The 26033-nt window shown below is 42.7% G+C and overlaps 1 protein-coding gene across 3 annotated transcripts in view; it reads right to left on the reverse strand.

Annotated features, from left to right (window-relative positions):
* MYO1B (myosin IB) overlaps nucleotides 1-26033 on the reverse strand; it is a 678894-nt gene that overhangs the window by 572904 nt on the left and 79957 nt on the right. For all 3 annotated transcript variants that reach the window (XM_069225875.1, XM_069225874.1, XM_069225873.1), the window contains exon 2: nucleotides 3846-3986. In XM_069225875.1, coding sequence (XP_069081976.1) covers nucleotides 3846-3980 — 135 coding nt within the window. In that variant the 5' untranslated portion in view covers nucleotides 3981-3986. The remainder of the gene's footprint in view (nucleotides 1-3845; nucleotides 3987-26033) is intronic.

The raw sequence follows: 26033 nt of genomic DNA on the forward strand, positions 1-26033 counted from the left end.
CTGCAGTGTGTATCCACTCACGTCTCCAAAAATTACAATGTAACAAAGGGCATGCAAAACTTACATTTTGCGCTTTGGTTTGTAAATTATTTTAAAAGTAGGCACTTTGTGTTCTCTGGCAGCCACAGTTCAACAAGCTGCTATCTACAACAACTCACATCAGATCAGTACCACCCCTTCCCCCTCCCACATTGCATGACCCTTCTTCCCATGCAATATCTGCTCTCCACTGCAGGAGATGGCAGTTCAGATTGAGTCCAGCTCCCTAGGAAAGAATGTAAAAAATGCTTGGTAACATGCTTCTCAACTCCAGTTTCTTAACATTAATTGACACAGTTCATGAGAAATCTCTCTTCCCACCGCAAAACTCTCCCCAAGGTCAGGCAAGCTTTTTGTGAATCTCCAGGGGCCCCCTAAACGTAAACAAAACCCAGGGATTTACACTGCACAAAAAGTTAACCGGTTAATTCACTTAAAAAAGGAAAGCAAGGTAACACATAAAAAAAGCAAACTGCAGTGCAAAGGACAAAGCAGGGGGGAAATATGTAGGGATTTTAAGATAAAACAGAAAAGCAATGTTCACAAAGGTAGCTCGTTAAATGCAAGAGAAAAGTGAACACAGTATTCGAGAGTTTTAGGGAGCTGCTTGGTAAAACAGTCTAGATACCAAAATTTATGGTACGATACTGCTAACGATTCTGAATAACGCATAAACGCTAGGAAATGATTACATCTCATTACAGATTTTTAACAATAATTCTCCCACGTTATTACTCAGAGCTTCGTAGGTTGACAGGGGCTAAAGCCAAATTGGATTTCTATTGCTCTCTAACATGGATGGGTAGGGGCCAAGAGAAGAGTCCCGGAGGCGTGCAGCCTAAGCTTAAGTGCAGAGTCCATCGTGGTCTATCGAAGATGGGACAATCATCCGCAAGTTGGGCTTCAACATCGCACCAGTCCCCACATCTTCACTGAGTGTTGTTTCAGTTTTCGATTGTGGACCAACCTGAAGTCGTCCAGTCGTCAATCCCTCGTGATATCGGAGTTAATAGTATATGGTCATTGGTCAGGAAAATCTGGCCCACATTAGAATGGACAGGTGATACAGAGACCAGTATAAGGGACGGGGTCACCCCAATTACTCTCTACCAGTGTGTGTCTATGTGATGTTAGATGGTTCTGTGTGACACATGTTGCTTTTAGTATGGCATTGCAGCACCATCGAGGTCCTGAACCAACTTGCCTTGATTTTGAGGACTCAACATAGAATCTGGATTGACTTGAGCAAGTTTGATCAAACTTTCACAAACCAACATTTGTATTTCTCCTACCTCTGATTTGGACTAATTTCTTTACCCTCTGTCACTATGTTAGTGACGACTGCCAGCCCACGTCTCAGTCTATAACACCAGCTTCATTGCCCAGGTCCAAGCTCGCAAAATATAATGTGTCACCTTCACACATTTGCTTTAGTTGAAAACGGTGTCTATATTATGAGACAATTTTAATATTCCCAGCTGTTTTTCAAATGCACTGCAGCAGCGATACGTAATTTTTCTTCTATTTAGCTACAATCTTCTGATAACTATCAGCAAGAATTCAACTTATGCACCGGTTTTCCTGCCCAAGACCAAAAGGTCGCTATAAATACAATGTGTGCACAATGCCAAGCTCTTCAAAAAACAACTACTCATTTATAGGCAAAGGTGGCAAATTCAATATTCTGTGGGCCATGACTACATTAAGGAATTTGTCATCTCGTTGTTCCAGATAAGGAGGATGGGATCAAATACTTAAGTCTACAACGGTCAATCGAGCAGCAGCATTAAGATAAAGGGAGCCATGCACATCCACCAAAAGAGGGGCATTGTAATCGAAGGGGAGTGGCTGGTGGAACGGTAAAATCCTACACAAAAAAGCAGGCACCAACATGTGAGCGATCAAGGGGCAAAAGGATATTTCACTGAAAGTTGCCAGTTGAGCAGATACTCGCAGGGTGGGATTAAAAGGCTATTAGAGGAGGGGAACAATCCATGCAGAGACAACTGCTCATTTGCAATTCCCTCAAATAAATAAAACTAGTATGTTTACACCATCTCTTGAATAAAGCACATGGAGGAAAAGTGAAAATTTAAATTGAAATAAAACAACAAAATGAATGTAGTTTGGGCCACTCGGGTACAAGTCATCTACTAGAAAACTAAAATAGAAAGAAAGCTATTTGAAGCCCAACCCACACTCTTATCTTTCGTTTTTTGCTCAACTGGCATACATTTCCCACTCCGCTTAGCCTGTGCAGGGCTGCTCTTCTTAAACACCAAACACCAAGTGAAAGATGTCCTAGCAATTATGTCCTTTTATACCATTGCACTTTAAAAAAAAAAAAAAAAAATTGGTACCCATCGACAAGTACCATCTTGCCTTCATTACTTTTCACAACAAACCGTCCACAGTTTCCAGACAAAAAATAATAAAATTAAGTTATAAATTATATTGCATAGGCATGCTGATGAGATAAAAGTGGGGAAGGCACAGACAGCCTGGAAAGAGAAACACTGCATTCAAAAATAGTGTCAAAAATATTTTTGAAATAGAAAAGGCTTAAGGTAATGAAACTGGTGCAAATAAAGCTTTTCAAAGAGAGTGGCAAAAAAGTACACAACGAAAAATGTTTGCCAAAAAGAAAATATGGGATGGCTGTGAAGATTCAGGTAAAAATCAAGTGCTTGCGTGTGGGCGGGTGTACCAACGCTGCTGAGGTAAATCGGCAAATTAATCACTTGCTGCCATAACCCACCATGTCATTAATAAGTCAAAGATACCGAGCTAGAAAGAGTCAGCTAAGACTTCGGTATTCTTAAAGAAAATAGCAATATGCCACCTAGTAGCAACACAATGTATTTAAAGGGCTACAGAACAACATTACACCGTGAGCAAGTACAACATAAAAAAATACTCCTTGATGAGGTATAGTAGGGTGGTGATACCACAAGAACAAGCATTGCTGCCAAAGCTGAAAAGTGCACGTAGGTAATTCCATCTTTTTGCATTTTTCTCTTACTGTCTTGCTCTGTACAACTGGCGTTTTGACATCCGAGGTGGCTGTGGTCGATAAACGGCCGTCAGCTACAGGTATTCTGTTAAAAAGTGTACACCTATTTATTTCCAAATTGTCATAAAGTCACTCTGGTTAGGTATCTGTCTGCGTGCAAGGTACACGCACAACTGTACAAAATACAGATATGAGGAATAAAGTGATGGAGTCGTGACTATATAGGTCTAAAATACAGCATGTGTATGGTTGTACGTTACACATTTTCTAACGGCCTGCTGAAGTACGTACACATTTGTGTAAAATGCACTAAATGCTGTAGTCTTCGACATCTACCGTGGAGGACCAGTTGTGAAGTTATCCGCATGAGGCTCAATTTATAAGCAGACTGTGCAGTACTGTAATGATTATTTATAAGTGCACTACTCTAATTATTATTTATATTTCAACACGTGGAGTAATCAGCATTGCCGGCAATGCAGGCAATCTGAGATGAAGGAACTGAAGTGACAGTTGTTTCATCAAGGAAACTCATTCTTCTAAGCTACGCCTTCAGCTGTATTCCATACATCAATTCACTGCTTCCACCCCCACCCCCCCACCCGACTCCAATCTGCTGAAATATTTCTAAAAAAATATGTTGATGCACAGCAATAGAAAGGAATGTTTCAAGTCATGTTAAGTAACACTTTTAAAGTGTGAAATTATAATCATCCTCACGGACCATGCCAAAACATCATTACATTTCTTGTGTTCTAAATCTGCTCCACTGTGCATCTCTTCGGTTACTTACATAGATTTCCCCATGGTCAAACCGTTTTTTGAGGTTGTCAATGAAAGTGACCTCGTCCAGTGGTTCCAAAAGTACCATATCTCCCACACCTATCATGTTATCCAAAAGCGAGGTCTTCGCCTCCATTTTGGCCATTTCGATCTGAAACAAAAAAATATATATTATTTCAAGTTTTCATGTACCATTACAGCCACACTGTAAAATGATTTACAGAACTGAAAATACATCATGGAGATCAAAATAAGTGTTTTTGTTTCATCCTATATTGTTTGAAACACCTTCTCAAGTTTCGATTTCTCTCCTTAGAAGCTGCAAAGATCAATGAATTAGCAATGGAGTACAGAACACAAGCCTCAATGAGCTAGCAGTGGACTACAGAGCAGACTACAATTTGTGTTGACTGGCACATCAGTACAAACCTTAACTTATTGCCACCTCTCATCTGTGATAAGCTTGATTGTATATGTGAAATGTGTTAAGCGTCTCAGTTCATTTTCAAAACTTTATACCAACTAGTAAACACACATTGACCTTTTCAGTCTCAGCAGAGTTGCTAAGGTTATTGTGCACGTAGGTGTGCACATACATCTGATCTGAAATTATCTACAGGAAAAAACTCCCCAATAAATGTTAATGCTCCACTTCAAGTTGTGTAACAGCACCTTTTGAAAAAAAAAAAAACAACTAAAAAAAAAAAACATTTGTAATAATTTTTCAAGTTTGAGGACAGACTACATAGATGAAAACATCTCTGCATGCAAACCTTACATCCCTGCTGCTGAGCACCTTTCAAAATGCACCACAGGTTAAGAAGAAGTAGGTTCAAATAAATGAACAAAACATGAACATCTCTTCCTCACAACTCCCAGCTGACCCTTCAGAGATGCAAGCAGTCATCCTTCGGTATGAAAAACAAACCATATGGAGGTACAGCGAGTGGACAGACTACTAGGATCTAAAGTCAATGGAGGATGAGATGATTAAACAATCACCCTAAAAAAGAAAATGATGACTGACTGGTGCTACCTATAGCAAACTAACAGTCCTGATATAACCCCGGATAGATTGATCTACATAAATGGGGTCGGAACATCGACATTTTGATAGTGTGGATTTTTCTAGAGAGACTAAAAAGGGGCTTCTGGATCTCTGGAGTAATACAAGTCCGCTTATAGAAGATCGCAGAGAATTTATGTTTTAACCACATCTTGTATATACTGTGCAGAGCACATTTTCACAAACGTTTTTCACTACAATCACTTTCACTTTGCCATCACTATAGGAGCACCGTAACGATTGAATTCAAAATCAAGAATGACTGTTTTTTTTTAGTAAAGATATAATAAAATATGAATTGTTGACAAAATTTGCACGTTTGAAGATTGTTTCAAAATTGTTTACCAGGAATACCAGGGTTTTACTTCCCCCTGTAGGACCACTGTTTAATTGCTTATGACCCTTCACTTCAAGCATGGTGTGGCTAAGCAATGTTTCCCTCATTAAAGTATATTTGTCTGCCCTGAAATTGAAGTTTCTCTCCTTTCAGCTCTAGCGATTCTTCAGTCAATGTAGTCTCAGGCCCTCATTATGAGGCTGGCGGTCATCAGAATGCCAGCCTTGCTGTGGTGGTCTTACCGGCCTGGACCCGGTGGTAAAGACTGCAACATTACAAGTTGTGGTGTTTGGCAGAAGCCAAACCGCCACAACGCTGCCTGGCCCGCTGGTGCGGTTGCACAGACACAGCTAGTGGTGAGCACCTCGAGCCCGGTGTCAAGCCTCAGCTTGACAGCCAGATTACAATGCTGCAGACGGCCAGGCCTTCTGTGGTTGTCACCCAGCCACAAAAACCCTGGCGGTAATGCACCCAGTGACAGGAATACTCATTCCCATTTCCAGCACACACAACCCCACACCTCCATGCACCCCACCACCCATCCACATACTTACCAACCCCCTCACCCCAACGGTACACATCCATCCAAACACCTCCTCCAGCTCTCACACTGACATACACCCCCCCCCACTCACACGTTCCCACCCCCCATACATATACTCACACCCCCTGCACTGCATACATACACTCACTCCGGTCCCCCTGCACCGCATACATATTCACTCACCCCATCCCCCTGCACCGCATACTCACTGCCCCTGCACCGCATACATACACTCACCCGCTCTCCCCCTTCACTCACACAAACACATGCACACGCACCCACAAACACCCCCCACCTCGCCATCCACAAACACTTACTCATCCCACACTCCCTACCCACAATCAATCACACCGCCACCCCCACTCCTCCACACATGCATACATTAACACTCCCCCCTCTGCATACGCACACTTTCACCCCAACTTACTCGCAGACTTGCACACAGATACCCTTACTCCCTCACAAACATGCACTCATTTGCACACATACACATGCACACGCCACACACATGCACCCAACACTCCCCACCCTACCACCCTTTCTGACGATCACCCTACCTTTTCAGGCGAGCTGGTCATCCGGGAGGGGATGGGTCCTGGCGGTTTTGCACCACCAGCACCACCACACCAGCAAGACTCTACTACGGTTCATAATACAGCAGGAGGAGTCTTGCTGGCATGGCGGTGCTGGCGATACACCCACCTCTTTATGGCCGACGGAGTCAGACTTCCTCCCATCCAACAACTCCTAATATGGTGGTCAGGAGACCGGCAGAAATGGTGGTCTGTTGGCTACATCAGCTTTGGCAGTCTTTGTAAAAGTCCGCCGAAGCCGTAATGAGGGCCTCAGTGCCGTAAGTCTGGGTGGAGAGTCACTTACATATGATCCCCAGTCATGTACTGCAGTACAGATAACCAGATGGCCAAAAAAAACTAAACTCATCCTCGTCTTACATAACTTAAGCAAAAGCATATCAGAGGCCATCGTCTCCCATATCTTCCAGCACAATTTATATAATGCCAATGCACCCCTTTGTTTCCACTGTCTGGCCATGGTGAATTAGACCACTGACAATAGTTGGTTTTTCCAGATACAGGGGGGGGTGATTTCTTCCTAATTTATCGGTGAGAAGACCCATAAAAGTAATAACTGAATCACAAAGCATAAAATCTGCTTTATGGAGACCGGTACCTTTTAAAAATGTTTTCAATATCGCGTGTGATCTTTGTTGGACATGGCCCTCTCTGAAGGGTCACTCCCAAACTTTTCTGCTTTTTACTCTCCACATTTTGCCAAATTAGTTTTTGTTTGACTTGAGTCTCTGTGCACTTTAGCACTGATTAGCAGTGGTACAGTGCTTGTGCTCACTCCCTAAACATGGTTAAAATGGTTCATACCCCATTGGCATATTTCAATTACTTATATGTCGCTTGTAGAGTGGTATACCATATACCTAGTGCCTGCAGCACTGATTGTTCCACCCACTTGAGTAGCACCTTAAAACATCCCACACCTGCCACTGCAGCCTGAAGACAGTTTCAAACTGCCATGTTGACTTGGCATTAAAAAGCCCCTTGACAAGCACAAAATGTCCCTTTTATTACCTATGTGAACCCTAGAGTAGACCCAAGATAGCCCATTGGGCAAGGTGCTGTGTTATGAAAAGGATGAGCTTGTAAGTTTAAGTTTTAAGTGTCCTGAAAGTGAAAAAGTCCTACATTTATTTTTCACTACTGTGAGGCCTACCCCTCCAATAAGTTTTCATTTCCAACTGGGAGCAGGTAGCTATCATGTTTGGTGTCTTTGGAATTGTAATGAAAACCCCTATACATTGGTTAAGTCCGTTTTTTTATTACAATTTTGAAAATATCACATTTAGAAAGTTGCCATTTTTTCTATCTTAGCTCTTTTGCGCCCGTAGCCTCTCTTGGGTCACATGATTGGGTGACTGACAGACTTTGTGAATTCTTCCCTTAGTGCCACACAATAGAGGGATTAGATGTGCCTCAATGTGCCATCTGCCAGCAGGATGAGTGGGCTGAGCACAGCCCCACTTGCAACTGAATAGGGAGTGCTCTGCCTTCACACAAAGGACCAGCTTGTAGCCAGAGCAGGGGAAGGAGAAAATTGCATGCACTTCAAAGCTACTGTCTAGCAGATGCCCCCACCTTTCAGAAGGCAGGCGCCAGGGAATAAAAATAGGACTTCAGAAACCAACTCTTCCGTACACTTCTGGACCTGCTGATAATCTGTCAGGAAGAAGAAATGCTGTGCTGCAGAAAGCACTGTCCCACTGCTGGACTGCTAACCTGCTGCTGCCTTGCTGAACTGCTACCTTTCTGCCCTGCTGCCCTCTTGCCTGGAGAAGAAGGCCTGGACCTGCAACCTCAACCCAGGATCACAAGAGTGACTTCAAAGGGCTAGTTTGCTGGCCTCCAGATATGAGCCTTAGCAACACAAAAGGCTCCCTTCAACTTGGACCCACACCGGAATCCAGCCTGATTGAGTGTTGACCCTCCACGTGGTGCCCCACCAGCCCTGGACCCTTGAAAGTGGGGCTGAAAATGACCATATAGCCAAAATCCTAAAGTGAGGGCTTAAGAAATATTTGGCAAAAAATTGCTCTGAGAACCAGGACACTGGGATCAACCTCCTTGCCTACCTACCCGAGATATATCACTGGTCAGATTGAATTTGTGGCTTTCCTTGCTATGTCTTCCATGCAGCAGCAAGTCCTTTTCAGTGGACCTTCTCCACATCAATATCCAAACTTGTGGGATTGTCTCTGGCTATAGCCCTCTGCCTCGCCCCACTGGAGACTTTTGACTTCCATTTCAAAAGACTAGACCCGTGTATAGAAATCTTCACTGCGGTTTTAACTGAAGGATATCAGTCAATGATGTCACCTCTTTGGACACTACCTGCAGCCTTACCACGCTGGACTTTACCTTCACTGAACATTTTTCTCAGAAATGTTTCTAAGTCCGAAGGGAAGCACTGACCGGGCCCAATCCGCTTCTTGTATCCAAACCACGCTCAATGGCAGTCAGCCATAATTTTTTTTACTTTTACCTGGTGCTTCGATCTTTTATACCCCAATTTTTACTCAAAACTTTAAAAATTCATAACTGCAGTTATTACGATTGGATTTTTATTGTTTGTGTCAAAAAGTTAATTAAAATGTACTCTATTTTTCTAAATTGGTGTAGGATTTTTCTTGTGTTGCGTGTTCACCTTATTATTGTTTGTGTACTTTACAAATTGCCTCTAAAAGGACTGCTTTTTGTGCCAAACTACCCAGGGTTAAGCACAAGTTAATTTAGTGTTTTTTTTTGGTTCACTCTGCAAGGGATTGTGGCTGTTGGGTGACCGGGGCTTGCACCCCAGTCAACCAACAACCCAGTTTCTCACAATCGTCCTATATAGAGGGGCATGCTTTCTTTCCACAGCCCATCAACCACTTAATATCACTAAAGGGAACATTTTGCATAATTTGTTTGGTGTTAGATATCATCCCATCATAATCAGCAGGAACGATTCCCTGTGCTGCAATGATATGCTTTTCTTATACACATTCCTCCACAGCGTTTCCTATATTTTAATTGAGCCCCTCCTTTCCCAGATCATGTTCCCATCTAGACAAAACTCCAAAAGTCCATTTTTGCTGCTGTAGTAACCATCTCATAAAGGGCAGAGATCGAGTCATTTTGTGCCTTATGTCTTAAGTTAATTTCTCGCTAAGGTTAACCACCTATTGCTGTGCCTCTAATTTCTGGCTGTGACATCCAATGGCATATCTGTTGGTATCAAAATGTTTCTGATTCTGGTAGACTAGTGGTTCCCAACCTTTTGACTTCTGTAGACCTCAACTTTATCATTTAGGAACCCTGGGACTCCCACTGAATCCTTATTGGAATTCAGGGACCACCCAGAGAGTCATTACTGGAAGCCGGGGACCCCAGTCCAATCATGGTTGATTGTTTGAACCGCAAAACAATACACACAAAAATACAGAAACAAGAATTCCTCAGAATACACAAATTATAACTTTTTATTCATTTGTAAACTAATATGAATAAAAAATAAATCTAATTTTTAAAAGGAAGGTTGGTACATTTCTGAATTTAGTTTTAGCCACAAACTGTCCATATTATATTCTATTTCATGCACCTGCACTGCTCTCACAAATTAATCTGAGGATACTAATTTAGTTTTTAGACTCCAATTCCAAGTTCTTTGACACTTAAAGTATGTTTAAAAAATTTCAATTGTAGATTTAGCCACTTTATGTATATACACTTTACTAATCTGTTAATATTATTTAATTTTCAAAGCAGCTGAGAACCCCGTAAGGATGCTTAGCGGACCCCCAATGGTCCCCGGACTACAGGCTGGGAACCACTGTGGTAGGCCACAGGCCTGTTTACAATCTTTAACCTCAAGCATCTCATGTTTGCTATGTCTGAACACATCTCAGCAATCCACCCGAGTTTCTGAAAGGATGATCAATTTTGTGCGGACTCAAACTCTGGATTTTTACGTTATATGGTCAGGGGGTTTAGTAAAGTAGGACTGTGCCAGGATATTGCTACCTTGTCCCAGACAGCCAACAGACTACACATAATTTGACTAAAGAAAACATTTATGGTCGTTTTTTCCTAAACAGCCAGGTCAAGTCTCAGAAGTACCTCCTCATGACAGCTTGGTCCATATAACCCAATGCTTGTTGCACTTCCTTCTTCACTTCTCACCGACGATCTGCAGTTGGGAATTTCCTACCAGTCTAGGAATCCTAACTGCCCTCCCCAACCACAGGGCCCTCAAGAGTTCACCCAATACCTATGGAGGTGTTTATTTTATAAGAAATCAAGTAGGGCTTTTAGCTATCCTACATATCACCCTGGGAATAATGTTCATATTAAATGCTGATATAATGTCCATCCATGACATGTATAGCTACTTTCTTTTCAGCCAGTCACATTTTACTTCATTAAATACAGGGATATTAGCTATGAACCACCCAGTAGTAGATTAAGTAAATAAAATATGGCCAAATATTTATTAGCACTATTCCTACCTCTAAAAATGCACCTTAAGTTTTAAATCGGCAACCTTTCGATCCAAGTGGTTAAAGAGTAGAAGATCAGATTTACTATGATCAACTTTGTACCTGGAATGTTTCACGTAACTCCCTAATGCCGCAAGCAGTGGCGGTAGATATAGAATGGATCTTAAAGCAATAACAAGATGTTAAAACCGCAGAAAGACATTTAATTTTCCACTATACCAAAAGTAATACCCCCAAATGTGATTGTTTAGGCATACTTGCAGTTAAATTAAGCTACTGTTGGTAAAAACAGGAGGGGGAAATACTGCCTCATACCTCTTGCAAAATTAATTTGTTGTGAGGAAGCCCAATCATGGCTCTGCCCTTCTGTTCTTTGAAATACGCTTCTTCAAACAATTCCTGGTTTTCATGGAAATGCAGGGGGATGAACAGAGATAGTCTATTCACTAGTGGTATGTATGTATGTATATACATATTTCAATAATATTATGTGTGTAGGCTGAGTATCCTGAGTGGTCCATCCCCGGCTTTGGGATAACAGCCATGTGTGCGTTGTCCATAAATGGCCAGGCTCTGAAAACAATCTAAAACCTGTCACTCAGTATAGTGTCAATGTAGTGAAAAAGGTCATCCGAAACTAAAAACTAAACCCATCAGGAACCTGGGGGTCATGTGATATAAGGGTTTTTAACTACATTGCCTATTTCCTGCTCCTCAATGGTCACCCCTACTGCTTCTGCTCAAGAGTTTATCTGGGAAAACATAACCTTTCCAAAATACAACTTTTCCAGATATACTTAACTATCTGTAGAGTGGAGCTTTGAGTAGCATCCTCAAGTGTTCCCCAATTTGCCCCAGAACCTTTTATCAAGCCACAACTCCAAGACCTTTGGTATTAATAAGCTTCAAGACAGTCCTGTACCACCTGGCCTATGGCAAAAGTCCCAATCATCTAGCCCCCTGATGAGGGCTTTGAAAGCCTCCCAGAGTACTGCCTGAGGGCTGTCAGGTAAACTATTATATTCCATATATTAAGCGATAAGCTTTTGTGATTTCTGCCATATTATCTGCATCCTAAAGTGAGTGCCTGCTCACTTGCCAGCTCCTCTCCTTCAAAATGGATGATGGATCACTAAATGTTATCCACAATGGAGATTGGTCTGACACTAGTCAATCTCTGCTGCCCTGGTCCATAAGAAAGCCTCGCTCAATACAAGTAACGTACCAAGTCTACAGCTTGCACTAGAAAATAAATTGTAAAATGCCTCACCCCTGATCCTTTGTTCTCCAAAATGTCCACCAACTCTCCCAGAAGCATCTTCTCTTCCTTGGATAAGTCCCTTGCATTGCCCCTTGAAGTGGAAGACCCCTTAATGACCAAATTAAAATCACCAGCCAGGACCAGCACTCCCTACGTAAAATCTATAACCTTCCTCAGACCCTTTTAAAAAAAGTTTTTGGGAGTGGCCACCATGGTTACAAAACGGGACACAGCCTGCAAATGGCAGTCTCCCACCCCACCCTAGATGTCTCAAGGGTGCAGAGGAGTAGGATGTTGAGTGTAGCAAGAAAAGCGAGTATATGAAGCCAGAGACTGCCCAAAAAAGCACACAAAAATCTGGAGCGAATGATGGGATAATTTTAGGGTCTGCTCTTTACTGTGAATTTGTTGGGACTGTGTCCTCATGAATTTGATGAAGTGGGCTTTATACTGTTGACTGCACACTGTGCTTTACTTGTGGTATCTATGATGGTGGCCAATAATGGCTGGCTGTGGGGGAAGTATGTCAACAAAATGTCAAAAAATTGTTTATCTGAATAATATATATATATATATATATATATATATATATATATATATATATATATATATATATATATATATATATATAGAGAGAGAGAGAGAGAGAGAGAGAGAGAATTTTGGTTGGGAGCAAACATGCAAAGGTGCAAGACGTTACCTCCCACACTTCCCTTTATTATAACCTAACTAACTCCTCTCCAACTTGGATAATGACTTCCAAATCGAATAACAAAGTAAACCGTAAAAAGACAGTAGCAGGAAGGGGGATCATATTTGGGGGGTCATATTTGGTTTATTTTCCATAAATGTCATCAACAAAGGGGAATTTTATTCTTCAAAACAGGACTTATCAATTAATATATTTACAAAAATTTCGGGGGAAAAAAAATGTACAAATTGCCCTTGCACAATTTTCGATTAAGAATACTGTTTAACTCTCCAATAACACACGCACTCAAACACATTTAAAAACAGGTTCAAATGGATCTTATACAGTGATCAGTGTATTTTCAAAGGATTTAAATACACAGTTGTCACAACCAGTAAGGCCCACCTAAAACCTTGTTAAAGTCTTAGTTGATTACAAATACTTTGCAACTGTCGTTAAATTAGTCTTCTTCTGCTGAGTGATGTAAACAAATGAGCTCTCTACAACTTTTCCGGCGTTTCCGATATAATTGTACTGGCCCTGAACATTCGCAGGGATTAGTGCAAACAACCACTCTTTTCGTTATACACTGTACCAGAAGTCCTAAACTTGACTAATCGCTTACGGTATGACCAGTTGTGGTTTCACAATACTACAGAACACTGTGCGTCTGAAAAATAATAATGGAGTGATAAACTGAGGTAACATGTTATCTGTTAAAACAATGCATTCATCTGTTAAGATCTGCTAGCATCCATTACCTCATGCAAACTTCAGACTATGGAAAGCTTCTGAAGGTTTTACTCATTACTCCACAGGATTAACTTCTACAAAAATTAAATAGAAGGATGCATGACCTCATGCCAGCCATGGACCCTTTCTAAGTTTACATGCTGCAAAGCAACCTACTTTTAGGTTTCCAGCTCTTGAGAGGCTTTTGAGGACTGGTAAAACACGACTTGATGTTTTATACTAAATAAAGTTAACCAGGGACTTTTAAAAGTTGACGTTTGTAGAAACACGCAGGATGGCTACTTTGAAGGTCTTCAGTGCTACACAGGCATGAATTTCACTTAATCGATTCAGGGTGTTTTAGTCTTGCAAAAACATTAGACTATGACACCTAAAAATAATAGTTTGTAGGTTAAAAGGCCAGGACTGGAGACAGTGTTCCTAATGATCTGGAGTGAGGTAGTCATCCTAGCCATGTTGCAGCCCAGCTCACACCCCTGGAACTCTATTTGATACTGTATTGTGCTTATCTGTATGCATGTGTATAAAGAATAATCCTAGCTTCAGAGCAAGAGAACGTCATTCAAGAAAGTGGGTAGGAGCAAAGAAAATACAAAGTACAATTTGCGTACAAGTTCCAATGTCATTCTTCATGCAGCACCTGAAAGGGGTGCAGTTTCTGTAATTACAGGCGTCCAGGATTTGAAAAGAAGCGAAGCAAGACAAAACTGCATTAGGATGAAGCTGTAGATATATGGGGCACAGCAGGAGATTTATTTTGTCTCCAAATCATACACTTGATTGAGCTCAAGACTGGCGGCACTGATCATCCGAGATCTTTATCTTGACTGCAGGATATGTTTGAGTATTGCTTTCAATGGCAGAAGGAGTCAGTACAATGCCTCAAGTGGTGGAATATCTGGCCAAATTTTCTCAGTCCCTAGACACCACACAGTCTCATAAGGGCACTCTTTAGCGCAACAGGTGGAGTCCTCTGGTATGTGTGCAAGAAGGGCATCCCTGCTCTCTAAGCTAGCACAGGGGCAATGTTTAAGTAACCATTCTGAAGTCTGATTTGCGGGAGGTACACATGGACATTACAAACTGGGAAGGATGGCAAATCTAAGTGATGTGTGTCAATAACAAAGTCATGGTTGATGTGGAATCCGAGTGAGTTGGCGGTGTCAGAGTTAATAGGTGAAATAGCAGTTTCATTGCCATGCAACATTCTTCACTTCAGCATGTCTGTCGTAATTGGTGATCAAGGCAAACTTCAATCTCGGAAAGGGTTCACTTCAGGTTCGCATTCAACATCCTGGCTTTGTTTGATGGGTAATTCTGCTGGAAGTCTTCTTGCTCCCAGACATATTGAAGTAATTCAAGTACTGCTGAATATTGAGCTTCTTACTGACCTGGACTACTCTAAATAGTTCCATAGATAAGTTGAATGACTAGTGACTAAAGAGGGCATTGGGGATATGTCAAGGTTCGTAAGCTCTGACTTTAAGTTACGCATTTGTAAGAAATTGTATATTTTGTATAGGTAGGTTGCAAGTGTTGTAGATAGTGGGTGAGAACATGGAGGACAGGGTTACCATTGTAATGCAGAAGGAATAGTGAACCACCCGCGTGGTTGCGGTCTGAGCTACACTGGGGCTTGAATCCTAAGTGGGATTTCTGTAGGAGGGAGGCGGTTGTGATTCATTCATGTAGTTGGGTAGTGAAAATCTTCTCTATATTGCCCAGTAAGGGGAGGTATGTGATAAGGAGGTAGCTGGTGAGGTTATCCATAATAGCCTTCTTAGACGAGGGAGGATATGTCAAGTGCTATGGGTGTCAGGGGAGTGGTAATGATGAGCAGTGGTACAGGTGCTTCACTAAATGAAAGACATTGCATTATTTCAGCAGTTGCTGTAGTGATTGACGGCTGTTAGAGCTCTGCTTCTTTTGGATACTGGTACAGTAGGTTGACTTAACTTCGGTGAGGAGTCTTCTCGGAGTTGTGCAGTGTTTTCAGAGATGCGAGCTCCAACTAGAGGATTATACTATTATTAAATCCTTGTCTGCATATCACAAAGCTTTTTTCCTGAAAACGTACAAAACAAATGACTTGCTTCATCCACGCGGTCATCACCACCATATGCACTAATCTCGGACACAAACTGCAGTCCTCTGTTGGATCAATGAGCATACACTAAATGCAATGCGCTCTTGCAGATGACAGGACAGGTTCACGCCTTCAGTCGTGCCAAAGGACGTGTGAGTATGAGGCTACTGCCAAAATCAGAAGTCAGGATCCCAGGCACAGGCAGTCGAATACTCCAGGGAGGGGATGACAGCAGTAAGCCACACAGGCAACATTCCCAACCCAAAAGCCCTTAACCTGAAGGGACATGACTATCTGGAATCTGGGTTTCTAACAGGATTCCTTTCCATCAACCTACGTACAAATTTCTGTTGTTAAACTCAGTTTGGTTTAACTTAATGCAGAAGATCCTTCTTAGCAGAATTTATGCTGTCATATGATGGCAGTCATGCTTGACTATATAATTCCCATTTTTAAGATGTATCCTGTGGCTGCTATGTCACTGGTAGTCCAAATCTTGGAAATCAGCTGTTAGCATGAGATACAGCAATGTTTCTTCCAAAAAGCCTGCATTGCCTCACCATTTCAGCGAGGATGTTGCTTTAAGGCATGTGTATGAACGACAGAACTAGAGCGGAAATAAGATCAAGCATTCTTTTTTTTGGCACCAATGAAATGAAATGCACTTCCACCTGGTTTGCTGTTGACGTCCTGTCATATGCAGTGAGGAACAACCCTAAGACATAGTTTGATAAACAACATTTTGAATCAGAACTATTAACCTCTGCTCACTTAAATGTCTCCTTCCCAACAGCAGCAAAGCTAAGAATACCTTCGGTTTCCACAGAAATTACCAAATAAAATTGTTGCTAGCCACGTATGCAGATGGACAGTATTAAGGGAGTGTAGGGCTTACTGTCAGAGCTCTTCACGTCACCCTAAGGATTCAGTTTGCTCCACTTTGATTTTCTGCTATCTCCACAACGTTCAGTGTCCCATGGATTGGAAACCTTCACGAGAATTGGCTATTCACTCTCCTTTAAGCCAACTGTCTCCTCCTGCTCCTGAGGAGATCTGTACCGTCAGGGCTCTCAGTCCAGCACTTGAGACTGTTAGTGAGGAGATGAAGGGTCAAAGTGTCAGGTTTTGCAGCTAAACGAGGCAGTATCTTCTTTACACACCTATTGGGTAAAGTCTGGGGCAACAGTCGCAAGCTATCAATCTATTTATTTCATTTAAACAGTCAACTAGAGAGGCCCATGAAATACTTACTTGTTCAAAGGATGGTAGGAATCCTAAATCTACTTGCTCTGTATACATTTCCACTTGGCCCCTATGATGCTCTGAGGTAATGTGACCAATTATGCCAGCATTAATCATAGCTGAGCTCTAGTAATATTTTCTAGGATTATGATAGGGTTCATGCTCGATCAGGTTAAAATCTAGCAAGGCCTCGATTATGCAACCATTCTGACTTTCTGGGTTTCGTTTCTGCAGAGAAGCATCTAATGAAACTTAAGCATTGACTTAATTTTACAAACTGTTACTGCAAGTATTTCAGATTATAGTTGCAGTTGCAGTCAGAGGACCAGTAAGACCACTCACAGCCTGACCTTCTCCACCTGAATACACTTTGTGATCCTCGAGCAAACCACATACTCTCACTCACCTCATTTCCCTTGCTTGCTATAATTGTGACCACATACCAAGTACTAGATCAAAGAATAGTTTACATTTTACAGCTACATGAACTCTGCAAAGTTTTGTTGGATTCAAGATGTTATTGGTCGGATTCTCAAAGCTATTTACACATGTAATGGTGGCTCGTGTGCAAAAGTTGGCTGTGCACTTCTACGAAGGTATAGTCTATCAGGATCTTTGTGTGAGCAAAACTACGCATAGTGCTGAAAGCAGATGGGAGTGGTTATTCCAGGGCTATAAGGCACTGTAAATATGAGCACATCCGAAAATGTACATTTTAAGAGCATGCGTCTCTTCAACCTTTTCACACCCTATAAAAGGTTAGGCATTTACTCCTAACAAAGGACCTACCCATCCAAATGTATGTGTCTTTATTTGCTTATGCCAAAAGGAAAATGTTACTTGCCCAGTAGACATCTGTTCGTGGCATGCAGTGCCGTAGTTTTATTAGCCTGCATATCTCCTGCAACCTAGTGTTGGGTTTAGAGTGTTACACGTTGTTTTTCTTCAAAGAAGCATTTGAGTCACATGATCGAGTGACTTTTCCTTCTCAGTGATTGGGCCAATGCGCAGTGAGTCCTTTGTTTGACTGTTTACCCGCAGGCGGGTGAGGGAGAGTTTAGAGAAAGTATAGAAAAAGATGCCCATGCAAATGTATGTACATATGTACAAATATAAGGTAACTGGAACAGCCACAGCTATCTGGGGAGGAGGGAGGGTGCATGTTAATCTGCAGCACTAGGTGCCATGAACAGATGTCTACAGGGTAAGTAATATTTTTTGTTCCATGTCATGTGTGGCTGGAGATGCACATGCTCTGCATAGACTGTAAAGCAGTCCCTCCATGAAATCGGGGGCTAGTTTGTGGGAGTTAGTTGTTTGAGAAAGTGTTCCAAGTACAGCCTGCCCTACATTGGCTTGCTGATGTGCTAGAATATCTACGCAATAATGCCTTGTGAATGTGGTGTGGACCAAGCAGCTGCTTTGCAAATGTCGGCTAAAAGAATGTTCCCTAGGAAAACCATGGTGGCTCCTTTTTAACTAGTAGAATGTGCTCTGGGAGTTACTGGCAACTATCTTTCTGCCTTAGCATAACAGGTTTGTATGCATTTAATAATCAATCTGGCTATATCTATTTTTAGATATTGTATTACATTTATGAGGAACAGAAAAATCTACAAAGAGCTGTTTAGTTTTCCTGAAGTGTTTAGATCTGTCAATGTAGTGCATGAGCGCTTGTTTGATATCTGAAGTGTGGAGGTCTCTTTCTGCAACTGAGTCAGGCTGTGGGAAGAAAACCGGTAACTCAATGGTTTGATTGATATGGAATTAAGAAAGCCCTTTGGGTAAGAACCTTGGGCTTGTACAAAGAACCACATTGTCTCTCTGTATCTGCAAGAAAGTTTCTTCAAACCTTAAGGCCTGAAGCTCAGTAACATGTCTGAGTAAAGTAATTGCGACTAAGAACACTTTCGAGGGAAAGGAACTGAATAGGGCATGAATGAAGTAGCTCAAAAGGTGGGTTTATGAGCCTACTGAGCACGATATTACAATTCCAGAATAGTGCTGGAGGTATTCTGGGTGGAATGTCTCAAAGCCTTCCATGAAGGCTTTCATGACTGGGATTGTGAAGAGGGAAGTATGTTGTCTGTTTTGTAAATGTACAGCCATGGCTGCAAGATGTAGATGAATAGAAGTGTAAGCCAAGTGTGCTTTCAGCAAGTGAAGCAAACAGCAAACAATGTCCTGCACTGAAGCTTTAATGGGGTTGATGAGTTTGGTCTGACAGCAGCAAACAAAATATTTCCATTTTGCAACATAACATGCTCTAGTTGTAGGCCTACGAGCTTCCTTAAAATTGTTCATACATTCGGAAGGTAATTGGAGATAAACCAAACTCTATGACTTCAGGAGCCATATCGCAAGGTTGAGTGACTTGGGGTCTGGATCTCTGATATTTCCTTGCTCCTGTGTGAGACGATGTGCCCTTTTGGGGAGCTTCTCGTTGGGGGACCAGCAAAAGGTCCAGAAGTGTAGGTAACAATGGCTGTCATATCCAGGTGGGAGCTACATAGATTGTGAGGGACATTTTCCTCATCTTCCTGAACCAGGAATGGAATGAGAGGTAAAAATGAGCATTGCCCTTGGAGAGAGGGTGTGGATACCTGGATGCAAAGCTTAGGCACTTTGTGTTTTCTGCTGTGGTAAAAGGTCTATTTGAGGAGTTCCCCACTTTTGGAAGTATTTTTGATGGACTTGTGGGTTGAGTTTAGTTTTGTGTTCTTGTTGATGCATCCTGCTGAGCAGGTCTGCAAAGTTGTTGCCCATTACTGGGAGATACTCTGCCACTAAGTGAATGTGGTGGTGAAGAACCCAATTCCATATTGTCTGAGCGAGTTGCGATAAATGGGATGACCATGCCTCAACACCCCCCCTGTTTTTGGAGATAATACATAGCTGTCATTTGTTGTCCGTCCAGACTAAGACAACTTTGTGTGACAGGTGAGGAAGGAAAGCTTTCAGGGTTAGAAATACTGCCGGACGCTTGAGATAATTGATTGGCATGGTTTAGTGATTGAGATCGCAGAGGCCCTGCACTGTGAGATCCTCAAGATGCGCACCCCAACCCGTGAGGGCCACATCTGTGGTCAGAATGAGCTGAGGCACAGGGTCTCAAAAAGGCCACCCTTTCAATCGGTTGGTGGTGCTCCACCACTGCAAAGTGCGGCGAATATGGTGGTCTAACACTAGATCCTGAAGTTGACCCTGTGACCGAGACCACGGACAAGACAGACACTGTTATAGAGGACACATGTGGATTCTGGCATGAGGAACAATGGCAATAAAGGATGCCATCATCCCTAAGAGGCCCATGACATTCTTGACTATATAGGTATGATCTTCCTGAAATTGGGGAAGCATTAGCTGAAAATTGTGAATGCGTACTGTATTGGGATATGGCAATCCCAGCTTTGCATTGATAATGGCTCCCAGATATGGTTGAATATGAAGAGGTTGTAAGTGGGATTTCAGAAAGTTGATTGTGAACCCTAACTTTTGAAGTAGGTTTACTGTGGTTTGAGTGTTGCAATGACATTGCTGTAGTGATGTTTGCTTTGATGAGCCAGCCATCTAGGTAATGAAATGCACGTACTTTTTCTCATCTGGGATGTGCAGCAACCACAGATAAGCACTTTGTAAATACTCTGGGAGCAGTCATGATTCCAAAAGGCAGAACTTTGAATTGATAATGTTTTCCTGCAGCTACAAACCTTGGGTATGTTTGTGTTCAGGGTGGGTGGGGATGGGGAAGTAGGTGCCCTCCAAGTCTACGGCAGTCATGAAGCCGCCCTGTTGAAGGAGTGTAATAACCTCTTGAAGTGTAACCATGTGAAAATGCGTTGAGAGAATGTAATGGTTTAATCGTCTGAGATCCAGAATAAGCCTGAGCATTCCATCATTTTTGGGGATGAGGAAGTATAGGGAATTTATATTTCTGTCCCCTGGTATTGCAATGGGACAGGTTCTATGGCACCCTTGAGGAGCAGGGATGGTACCTCTTCCTTTAGAAGGGTGAGATGTTCATGAGATAACCTTTGGGAGTGAGGGGGGACTGTTTGGAGGTGTGGAAGTGAGCTTAAGACAATAACCATATTGGATAATGGAGAGGACCTGTAGGTCTGATGTGTGTGAAAATCCTAAAGTCGTCCTCCTATCTGTGTGGCATAGGGTTTAAGGAGATTTATGTAGTCAGTGTTTAGCTGATCAGGCAGAGACAGGGGTGGTAGTCCTCTTGCCTCAGCCTCTACTATTGTTGCCCTTGTAGTCTCCTCTGAAGAAACCTCTGAAGTAAGAGGTTGCCTTGGTTGGGAGTAGACGGTTCAGAGCTTGTTTGCTTTATAGCCGCCTCTAAAAGGGGGTGACGAAAATTGCCTCTATGTGTCAGAGTGCAGAGCACCAATGGCCTTCACGGGGTCAGTATCCTTTTTTAGCTTCAAGTGCTGAGCCCACTTGAGGACCAAAAATATGCTCCAGGTCAAAAGGCATGTTAAGCACCGCCCACATGCAGCTGTGTCTGCAGCATCTAATGCACAGTGTATTGAATTATTTGAGCTGTCTGCCCTTCTGAAAATCTGTTGACAACGTGTATGGTGCTCATCTGGAAGATATTGGAGGAGCTCCTCCATACCATTCCAGTGAGCCTAGTCATACCTTGAAAGTAGGGACTGTGAATTGGCAATGCACCGAAGATTTGCTGTTTTGTAGCAACCCTTTGCCTGCCGTATCAAGCCTTTTGCTCTCCTTGTCTGTGGAGAAGAGTTCCCTGTAGCCTGGCTGTTATCACGCTTACTTGAGTCACTATTGAATCTGGTGGGACCCGATATACAGTGGTTCTGAAGGGGCAGGTTTATACTTTTTGTCCACCCTAGGAGTTACACTCCAAGAGTGGACTGGCTCTTTAAACATATTGTCTGCAAGACGAAATCATGCCTGGAGCACAGGAAGGAACTGGGTGTCTTTATGGGTAGTGATCAAAATGTAAAATAGAAAATCCTCTTCTATTGGGTCTCTGAGCAACTGAACATTATGAAAGGCAGCTGCCCTTGCTATTACCTGCTGGTAACTTGCAGTATTTTTGGGGAAGGGGGTGAGGGGGCCTATGTGGGATACAAGTCTGGATCCGCACTGATCATGGGATCTCGGTCATATGGATACAATGGGTCGGGATCTGGAAGTGTACCACCTAAATCTTCTCCTACAAATAAGGGTGAACCCTGAGAGGTGAGATCCCCTGCAATAAGAGAGGTACGAGAATGAGGAGGGAAAGGGGGTAGAGAGAAGCTGGAATTGGAGCTGGTGAGGAAGGTGGTTGAGGAGGAGTAGGAGGAGGCAAAGGCCTCGGGAAAGAAGTGGTTGCCTTGTCCTTAGAGGCCTTCTTTGGAGGTGGTGAAGTGTCCAAGGCCTCTTGAAATGATAATTTCCTCTTAAAGGTGACAGGGGAACAAGCAACAATATGCAGGGTCTCTTCTTGAATGTGTAGGCGGTACTGTTTAGCGTCCATGACTTTGGAACGGGTGTAGTGGAGGACTGGCTTGAGTCCAGATGCTCCGAAGGAGTGGTCACCTGCATTTTCAGTACTGGTCAGTGAGCCTTTTTTGGTACCAGAGCTGTAGCGGATGTGGCTTGGCTTGGGGCCGATAGGCTTGGTACTGAAGGTTTGGTGGAAGTCGTTCAGACGGAGGTGGAGCAGGTCGATGCTGAAGACAGAGGTACAGTCTTGGCTAGTTTCAGTGCTGAGTCAAGGGGCGGGGCAGCCGAAGTGGATTTCCGAGACCGGTCATGACCTGATGGCAGTGGCTGTAAGGTGACGTCTGTAATGTGTTTTTTTAAAGTCTTGGTATGGACAGGAAGGGTCACAGTACTCACTGCCTGAACCAGTGTGATGTCTTCGCTCTCTATGTCGGACTGAACATCAGAGTCAGTCTTGAATGGAGAAGGCCTCCTCCTGTTTGGGTTCCTCCTGTCCATGCTCTTCCCCAAAGATGTCTGGGGTGTGCCAAACGTCTTATGGGGATTTATGCGCCATATGTGCTCTTGGATATTGAACGGTCTTGATCTGAAGGATCTGCAAGAGTTGCAGGTAGTCTCCTGGTGATTGAGAGAAAGAGACACATAACACACTCGAGTATGGTCGGTGTGGGGGAATTTGCAGTGGCACCGAGGGCAGAAACAAAACTCTGCCCATTTCATAAGATCGACATTCTTATCTGTGCCATGTGGAGGGAGGCCCGAAACCAGACAAGCCCCTCCCCAAAAGGCACATGAGGTCGAAACTGAACTGGACGATTTGGAAAGCATGAAAGCAGAAGATGGAAACTTGCGATTGAAAGAACAATACCTTGGAATATAAGGTAGACTGAAGGAAAGTTTTGGACCAGAGCAAGTCAAAAACAGACTGAATAAATATACTTATGAACCAGATGGCGGAGAGAAAACAATATAACAATAACTTGTAATACTCCGAGCTCAACACTAGATGGCATGAGATATGCAGAGTAAGTGCCCTGATAGCCACACATGCCAGCAAACACAAATTTACAAAAGATTGCCTACTTCTGCAAGCTTCTGAATTCCTGAAAGTCATAAAATGGCACCAATGAAAGGTCACAGCACTGCAGGTGCATTTTTGAGAATGGGTTGTATTTTTATTGCATGTTGCCCTTAATGCTTTAAGCAACTTTCCTTTATCAAGTGTTTTTCAATACAGACATGCATCAACATGTTTTATTATAAAGATGCCTCAGAGATACAGTATTTAATGTTGGCCTTTAAAACTGAACAGTGGTTTAGCAAGGCCGCCTGTGTCTTTCATACCTTTTTTAAATTGCCAGTGTCATTAAGGAACATTTTATACTGAAAACCATCACGATTCTTGCTTTTATTATTCAGCTCGTATTTGCATATAGGCAAGGAGCATTATGGGCTACACAGTGTTAAATTCTGTAATAGTGTACATGTTTATGTTCTGAAATCACTGTCAGTGATGCAAGCCAAGCCTAAGCTCAATGTATTTCCTAACAGCACTTGCCCTGACAAAGGCTTTGCATTAATGAAAAATACATACTAGTTTGAACAACTTGTACATATAGCTGCATATCTTGCCTTAGCAGCAGGCAAACATATTTCCTATGATCAAACTGCTCACTGTAAATTGGCAACTGAAGGTATGTGTTGTAGGGAATTGGGATTGCTTGTCAAGTAGTCAAAATAAAAATTAAACCCCGTTGTCCTTGATCCTAAACAATAGGCTCTGGATGGCGGGCTGTAGAATTTCACACCCCCACTATGATGATCAATGGGTGACTTCAGAGGTGGTGCTATGGGATAGCAACAACCCAACGGATTGAAATACCAATCTTATTCTTCAGCAGGTTCAGGACTTTAATGCATCTGGAGGACAATAGTTGATGGTAAGGAAAATCTTGGAAAGGTTAAGTCCTTTGGAAGCCCTGGGGAATCGATTTTTGGAGGAAAAATGCATCTCCTTCAACCACCTCTGGCCCTAGTATAGACGTTACAGGATCTGCCATATAACCCCTTAACATAAGTGTCCGATACTGCTGTCCTTAAAGGTGTTCCTCATAGTGGTAAGCATGCCAGCTCAGAGAATGGGTGAATTAAGGGCCCTTTAATGGGAAAGAACCTTATTTAAACATATTCCCTGGCAGGCTATTTTTACACCTGGTCTGTAGTTTTTCAGACTGGCCAAGAATAAGATACCAAACAAGCGCCTGTAATGCAATAGGTCTGGCATTTGTGAGAGTTATAGCTATGGGCATTGTAAATGACAATGTCTTTTAGCTATGTGTTTTGGTTTGGAGTGTACTGGATTGTATGAACAGACACACAGCTGCAGCTCTGTGAAGCGGACTAAGATTGGGGAATTACCTCTGAGAACACAGACATAGCTGCAGCATTGTCTACAGGACTAAGAATGAGGAATTACGGATGGAACCAGAGAAGCAGCTTGCAGCACTGTCTAGAGAACTTAGAATGAGGAATTACCAAGGGGACCAGAGATGTAGATAGCAGCACTTCTTAGAGGGCCAAGAATAGGGAATTGCCACTGGGACAGAAGACGCAGCTAGCAGCACTGTCTAGAGGACTTTGAATGAGGAATTACCACTGTGACCAGAGAAGCAGCTAGCAGCACTGCCTACAGGATTAAGAATGAGGATTTACCACTGGGACCAGAGAAGCAGTTGCAACACTGTTTAGAGAACTTCAGAATGAGCAAGACTGAAAGTGGATGAGTGTGTGTTTCCCGGAGGGTGCAAAACATGCACACGGAGCCAACTATTTCTAAAACAGCAGTGAAGGGAAAAGTGGCTTGGAAAACATCAATTAAGTATACCTGGGCAGAGGCACAAGAACAAACAAGACCTGGAGCCTTTAGTACCTTTCTAAACACTGTGTTCTCACTGGTATGGTGTGAACACATTGCTATGGACAACCAAAAGAACAGTAAGGCTGCAATGCCCAGATGAGAGGAGGGAGGAGGGGCCAACACGCTGTAACAGGAGGAAGCGGGAATGAGCATGAGCGTAGTGTGATGGCCAACAAAAAATTTCTGAGTGAAACCGCCTAGGAGGGAACTAGCACACAAAGTAAAATGCACCAATAAAAATGAAGCATTTAAGGCAAGCACAAAGAACGTATGACCGTAGTGGGCGTGGTTAAAGCCCATAAACTGAATACACCATGCTTTGAAGACAGTGTATGTGCACTGCCTAGGTTCAACCTTAAACAACATTAAGAGAATAGATGCTCAGGAGGTGGCTGTCACATTGAAACTTGGGTAGCTGAGGACCATCAGAGATAGCAGAGGGCCTAGAACTGAATCAAGGTCTTCAAGTAAGGATTCAGTGGCTCCAGAAAGTGGTGCAAAAACTGGGTCAAGAGGTTCTGTAAGTGTAAACAATTGCCAGTAGATTTGTAGAAGTTGCATGTTCTGCATAAGGATGCAGCTGTTTTTGTGAGTGTGGTGAATAGAGAAGTAGGAGCTGGGAGAAGTGAAGGGCCAGTGGTCAGTGATTAAGGTAATAGAGAAAAACATACACAAACTGTGAAGAAACAAAGTGAGGTCTATGTGGGGTCATTCTGCCGAGGGATTGTACAAAACAGCCAACATGACATTCACTTCCACACTTG

This window comes from Pleurodeles waltl, chromosome 3_1 (assembly GCF_031143425.1).
Source record: "Pleurodeles waltl isolate 20211129_DDA chromosome 3_1, aPleWal1.hap1.20221129, whole genome shotgun sequence".
Lineage (NCBI taxonomy): Eukaryota > Metazoa > Chordata > Amphibia > Caudata > Salamandridae > Pleurodeles > Pleurodeles waltl.